Raw genomic sequence first — 6,565 nt, 5'->3', positions numbered from 1 at the left:
TTAAGGAGGCCACAAAGGAAGTCTCTGGATTGACAGATACGTGGTTCTTTCCTTTGTCTCAGATGTTCAGTGAATCTGCAGCTTCTGACAGCACAGACACGACATATGGTGACCTTTTAAAGAGCCCTTTTAAAGGGCAAAATATCTTCACTTCATTCCAGTCTGGGAGCCAACAAACACATTGAGCAAAACCCAACACAACTACCGTCGGGGTAACTGTACTGTAATGTTAATAGGGTCAAACTGCAGTTGGACCAACCAAATAGAAACCGGGCACTGTGCTTTACCAGTAGAGTAAAGATCGTTAGCTTCTATTAACCACAAACACACAGTCAGGTGGTCCCAAAGAGCGAGCTGTTACTGCCGCTGTGTTACAGTGCAGCCAAACAAGAGACTAAAAGACACTTATTCTTCCTAATGCATGGCACTGCCTTGTATGTTTCACATCAGACACATTAACTGATTGCGTGTATAATTTGAAGTGTTTCCCGCGTTAGCATTTATTTGAATCTTTAGTTGAAATCAAACTGATTCATGCTGAAGGAGTTGCATAATTCAGATCCCTTTTAATGTATATTGCTCTAAAACTTCCTACCATTAAGAGTAGAACATGTTGCTGATTAGAAGTTTAAATAGGTAACTAAAACCACCAGGGTCCCAGCACTGTGCCATGTGGCCTCTCAGTCAAAATATGGAGGACCAACATCACAAAAAAATTTAAAGTGCCTGGCCAGTTTTGGAAACTGATTTCTCACTAAATGTTGGAGCCAAGTATAGTGTGTTATCATTGAATAGAATAAATCCGAAAACAAGGTCTCCCATCAAATGGACATGGACGGAGCTGTTTGAAGATGGTTGCATTTATGGTCAACACCAAGTCCCGAGCGTGACTTTTTCCTGAAAATACGGCAGCTACAAGGAAACTACCAAACATCTGCAGGTGCTGCAGACTGATAGAACCTTCTGGAGAGAGTTTGGAGGGGGGCAGAGCCTTCCAGAGGGTTTGCAGGGTTGGTGGCTGGTGGCTGCTGGGTTTCCTCCTGTAAACAAAGTATGTGTGATCCTAGTCTGCGAGGTCACACCTCCACTGAAGTGATCTGGTTCATCTGGGCCCTCATGGACTGGATGCTGTTGAGGATCTTCTTCTGGTGGCCGGCCAACATCACTCCCACTCTGATGATGTCCCTGAAGAGAAATCTTTTGTCAGTTCCACCTCAGTATACCACACGACACTTCAAGACCTTCACAGCTTCCTGTTTTCTGGAGGATGAGATTCCAGTCTAAATGTTTGTTTTTTAATATGATGTTAGCTACAAAGCTGCAGTGAGTCACCTGGGAGCTTTTTGGAAGATTATTGAATGCTATGTTTTGACTTTAAGTTGCTGTGTAATTGGAATTGATCAACGATAAGCAAGTAAAGCATTCTTCAGATATTTTTTGAAAAGTATCGGCTGACATTTCCGCAAACAAATGAGGTGGTTTTGCCTTTTTCAAGAAAAAGAGATGATACACTAAATGGAACATGAAAACGCCTTTGCCAAATCTACGAACAGCATGAATTATGGCCATGAGATTAACATCACGTTTAACTAACAATGTTGAGTATCATCACCATCTGCGGCTCCATCTTCATCGTGATCCAGGATGGCACCGCAGATGGCTGCCTCGGTGTGTTGGTGCTCATTGTTTCTTGTTTTTGTGTTAAATGCTGCTTTCTGCTGCGATTCCTGGAGCTCTTTCACCAGAGATGAGCTCATGAACATCAGGGGAACAACTCCAGCTGACTTATTTCCAACTTTTTTAACTTCTGTGGAACTACTGGACATTCTTGTGAAAGGTGTGCTCACCTTGGCTCACGCAGTGAAACGCCGCAGGAGAGGGAAATGTGCCGGCGCGCTCGAGCGTCTCCGTAAACGGGGATCTTGTACAGCGCTGCCGGGAATATTTCTCTCCAACATCCGCTCATTGTGCACTGTGTGCACTGGACGAACCTCAGCTCCTCGTTGGGAGAGACAGAGACTTTTCTACTTCTTCCGTTTTGTGCTTCAGGGAGACCTGGCTCAGTGGATCGATACCGGACTCTGCGTTCCGGCAAAACGAAGGGTGGAGGAATCTGCTTCTACTCCAACAACGGCTGGTGTAACGACGTAACAGTGATTATACAGCAGACCTGGAATCCTTCATCATCCACTGCAAACCCTTCTACTCTCCACGTGAGTTCGCCTCATTCATCCTGGTCGGTGTTTACATGGCCAACGTGCAGGAGGCACAGCGGACACTCGCCGAGCAGATACAGTGTGTGGAGCGGACCTACCCGGACTCTTTAGTTATTGTCCTTGGGGACTTTAACAAAGGTAATCTCAGCCATGAACCCCCTAAATACAGACAGTTAATTAAATGCCCTACTAGAGAGAAGAGCATTCTGGACCACTGCTACACCACAATCAGTGGGGCTTATCACACCGTTCCTTGTGCTGCTCTGGGAAACTCTGACCACGCCATGGTTCACCTGATTCCCTTATACAGGCAGAAACTAAAGCTCTGCAAACCTGTGGTGAGGAAATTCAAGAAGTGGACCAGTGGGGTTCTAGAGGATCTTTGGGCGTGCTTGGACTGTACAGACTGGGATGTCTTCAGGACTGCTACTAACAGTCTGGATGAGTTCACAGAGGCTTTAACTTCATACATCAGCTTCTGTGAGGGCAGCTGTGTTCCAACCAGCTCCAGGGTGAGTTATAACAACGACAAACCCTGGTTCACAGTGGAACTCAGGAAGCTAAGACTGCAAAAGAACCAGGCATTCAGGAGTGGGGACAAGGACTTGTACACAGAGTCAAAATACAGGTTTAGCAAGGCGGTGAGAGATGCTAAACGACTGTACTCTGAGAAACTGCAACAACAGCTATCAGCAAGTGACTCTGCTTCTGTCTGGAGAGGGCTCAGACAGATCACCAACTACAAGCCGAAAACCCCCCACGCCATGAACGACCTCCGTCTAGCAGACGAGTTGAACGAGTTCTACTGTCGCTTCGATAACACTATGGAGCAGTCGTAACACAATCCCCCACAGGCCCATCAGCCAGCCACAGACCATCATCCCCCCTTCCCCAAGCCCATCGGGGGCTCACGCCACCTTACCACTCCCATCCCCAGTGACGACCTTCACTATTCTGGAGAGGGATGTCAACAGGCTGTTTAAAAAACAGACTGACAGGAAGCAGCACGTGAAACTGGGGAAACACGTCTCAGGCTCTTGGACCATCAGCGGATGACACCACCCTCATTGGACTCATCTCTGGTGGGGACGAGTCCGCCTACAGGTGGGAGACTGACCACCTGGTGACCTGGTGTAGCCAAAACAACCTGGAGCTCAACGCTCTGAAGACAGTGGAGATGGTTGTGGACCCTGTGTGACTCCCCTCTCACCCTGTGTGACTCCGCCATCGACACTGTGGAGTCCTACCGTTTCCTGGGCTCCATCCTAACCCAGGACCTCAAGTGGGAGCATAACATCAGCTCCATCACTAAGAAGGCCCAGCAGAGGATGTTCTTCCTGAGGCAGCTGAAGAAATTCAACCTGCCAAAGAAAATGATGGTGCAATTCTACACTGCCATCATTGAGTCATCCCCTGCTCCTCCATCAGTGTCTGGTACGCTACAGCCACTGCCAAGGACAAGGCCAGGCTGCAGCGCATCATCCGCTCTGCTGAGAGAGTGATTGGCTGCAATCTGCCATCCCTCCAGGTCTTGTTCACTTGCAGGACTCTGAAGGAAGATTGAAGCTGACCCCTCTCACCCTGGACACAAACTGTTTGAGTGCCTCCCCTCTGGCATGAGGTTGAGGTCCTGACGGACCTCAACCTCACGCCACAGTTTTTTCCCATCGGCAGTCGGGCTCATGAACAGAGCCTAGGTCCCCCACTGACCGACTGTCACCCCAGGACAATTTTTTCTTTCTTTTATTTCTTCTTACCGGTCACACCCCTGCACACTTCGTATTTAAACACCCAATGCACTTAACATACACTTTAACTTAAACACACATGTCACTTTAACATACACTTTAACTTAAACACATGTCACTTTAACATACACTTACATTAACGTTATCTGTTTGCCTGAGCACTTTATCTTATACTTAATTTAGTATCATTGCACTGTTGTTGTCGTTGATTGTTGATTGTTGTTTGTGTCGTCTAACGTCTCATGTCTAATGTATGCACATTCCGCCTAGAAAAATTCCTCGTTTGTGTAAACATTCCTGGCAAATAAACGGTTTCTGATTCAGATTCAGATTCTGATATCTGTCTAAGTGTGATCTGTCTATATTAAAAGTATCTAACATACTCCATGGTCATTTGAGACACCACATCAAAGCTGGCGAATCCCTCGTTGGTAAAGTTCTCCTTGTACTGGCCCATCTTGATGGCGTCCAGCCACTCATCCACTGTGCTGAAAGAGGAGAAGTCTGGAGCAGTGCGATCAAGCAGAGGTAAGTGAACACTGGTGGAAGAAGACAAAAGAAGAAGACAGCAACCTGTGAGAAAGTTGACTTGTGAGGGGTGGCAGCCATCCACAATGTGAAGAGATGGATGTCTTCTCTTTTTCATACCTTGATGACAGTGGTGTCGTGGCCTTGAGGCTGTTGGGGTTGCGGATCATCTTGTCCAGGGTGCTGACGATCTGGCTGAATTTGGGTCGGTTGTTGCGGTCTTTCTGCCAGCAATCTAGCATCAGCTGATGCAGTGCACTAGGACAATCCATAGGGGGCGGCAACCTGTAGTCCTGCTCTATGGCATTGATAACCTAGAAGAATTTACATGAAAACTAATGTTGAGTCTCAGAACATGACTGGAACTGAATCCAGTTAAGAACTCAACCGATAAGACACAGAATCAAAACCACAATGAAAGGAAGTTTGGTTGTTGCTTTATCCTGAAAAACCACAATATAGATGGTGCCAGCATTGCAAATATTGAACTTGTTTCTTTTTAAAACATTATTTATCATGTAATTAATGTCATCTGAAGAAAAACACATGAGGGAATGTGTTTCTCCTTCTAACAGAACAAGAGAGAAGCACTTTACATTTACTTTGATTACGGAGCCTGAGTTGAGTCTGTAACACTTTCTTCTGGATATAAAGCCCATCAAAACATGCTATAAACAAAGACAATTCTAAACATGGCTGCTTTATCTTATATTTAGGGCCCGAGTACTGACGTAGTCAGATCGAGGACCTATTGAAATGCTAAGTATTATTATTCCCGACCTATGCGCAGGGAAAAGAGGTGCTTGGGATAAACCTACATTCTTCAAACTTTGCACACCCATCAGACTCGGCGAAAATTTTAATATAATTTGGGTGTCGACCAAAAGTCTGAGAAAATGTCTCTATAGCGCCCCCTTTAGGCAGAAAGGCTAAGCTTTTTGCCAACTATGGCCGATTGACTTGAAATTTTACACACATGTCCGGGTGGGACTGCTCTCCCAAAAACTCATCCGTGAAATTAAAATGCGCCTAATTAGATTTTCCGCCATTTTGAATTTTGTAAAAAACACATTTTTGCCCATTCCTCCTAAACGCTGGGTCCGTTTCTTACGAAATTTTCTGTGGATCATCATTGGCTCAATGTGATCAAATGATATCTCCCACTTTGTTGATATCTCATTGCGTTCAGAAGTTATTAACCAATTAACCTCTTAGGGGCGTGGCTCAATATGTCAATACACATAACTTCCTAATTACTTGGCCTATCTTCACAAACTTTGTAGCATATGTCAACATCGTGTCCCTTAACGTACCCAAATTGTTTCAGAATATTCAAACACTAGAGGGCGCTGCAGTGAACCGCTCAATTTTGGCCTTTTCCTTGTTTTCAGGCGTTGTATTCTAACGAACTCCTCCTACAGATTAGACACGATTGATTTCACATTCGGGCAATATGATGTTGAGACCTTTGCAGGGAAAAGTTATCAAAGGATTTTCAAAATATCGAACTATGTGAGCGCAGAGCAGCGGCAAAGAGACACCATTTTCCATGAAAATGGAAGTTGCTTTAACTCGGTCGTACATAATGTAACCTGCTCCAGATTTCTCAGATGTCATGACCTCTTGACCCTGAAGACATCCATATGATCAATTTTCATCCTAGTAATAGTGCCACCTAGAGGCAACAGGAAGTTATATGTTTTCTACTTGTACACCGTGCTCCTCACAGATTATTCAGATCCCTCTCAAAATACGTCGGAAGAGACTTAAGACATTGGTAATGCATCACCTTGAAGATTGTAAGGATCCGTTGAACGGCGTAGCGTCGGTCCATCGCAGAAGTTCGATCCTTCGCCATGACCGAATAAACCGATGTAACTCGACTCCACATGATAAGATCCTTTCCAGGTTTCACATGTTTGATCAGCCTCCAGGCCTGAAGACATGTGAAGTCTAATTTTTAATTTGAGTCATAGCGCCACCTAATGGCAACATGAAGTAAATATTTCTATACTTTGGCTTGCTTCTCTTAGTCGGTCAATCAGATCAACTTCCAATTACTTCTTAGACAAA

At 45.1% G+C, this 6,565-nt stretch overlaps 1 protein-coding gene across 1 annotated transcript in view; it reads right to left on the bottom strand.

Annotated features, from left to right (window-relative positions):
* Nucleotides 1-1,076: 1,076 nt before the first annotated feature.
* Nucleotides 1,077-6,565, bottom strand: part of ephb2a (eph receptor B2a) — a gene marked incomplete at both ends in the record, with an annotated part of 33,601 nt that continues 28,112 nt past the window's right edge. The window contains 3 exons of the mRNA XM_079225980.1: nucleotides 1,077-1,185; nucleotides 4,348-4,503; nucleotides 4,613-4,806. Coding sequence (XP_079082106.1) covers nucleotides 1,077-1,185; nucleotides 4,348-4,503; nucleotides 4,613-4,806 — 459 coding nt within the window. The remainder of the gene's footprint in view (nucleotides 1,186-4,347; nucleotides 4,504-4,612; nucleotides 4,807-6,565) is intronic.

Source organism: Taurulus bubalis (assembly GCF_910589615.1).
Source record: "Taurulus bubalis genome assembly, chromosome: 11".
Taxonomy (NCBI): Eukaryota; Metazoa; Chordata; class Actinopteri; order Perciformes; family Cottidae; genus Taurulus; species Taurulus bubalis.
Note: the sequence above shows the minus strand (reverse complement) of the source record. Positions and strands in the feature narration are given on the sequence as shown.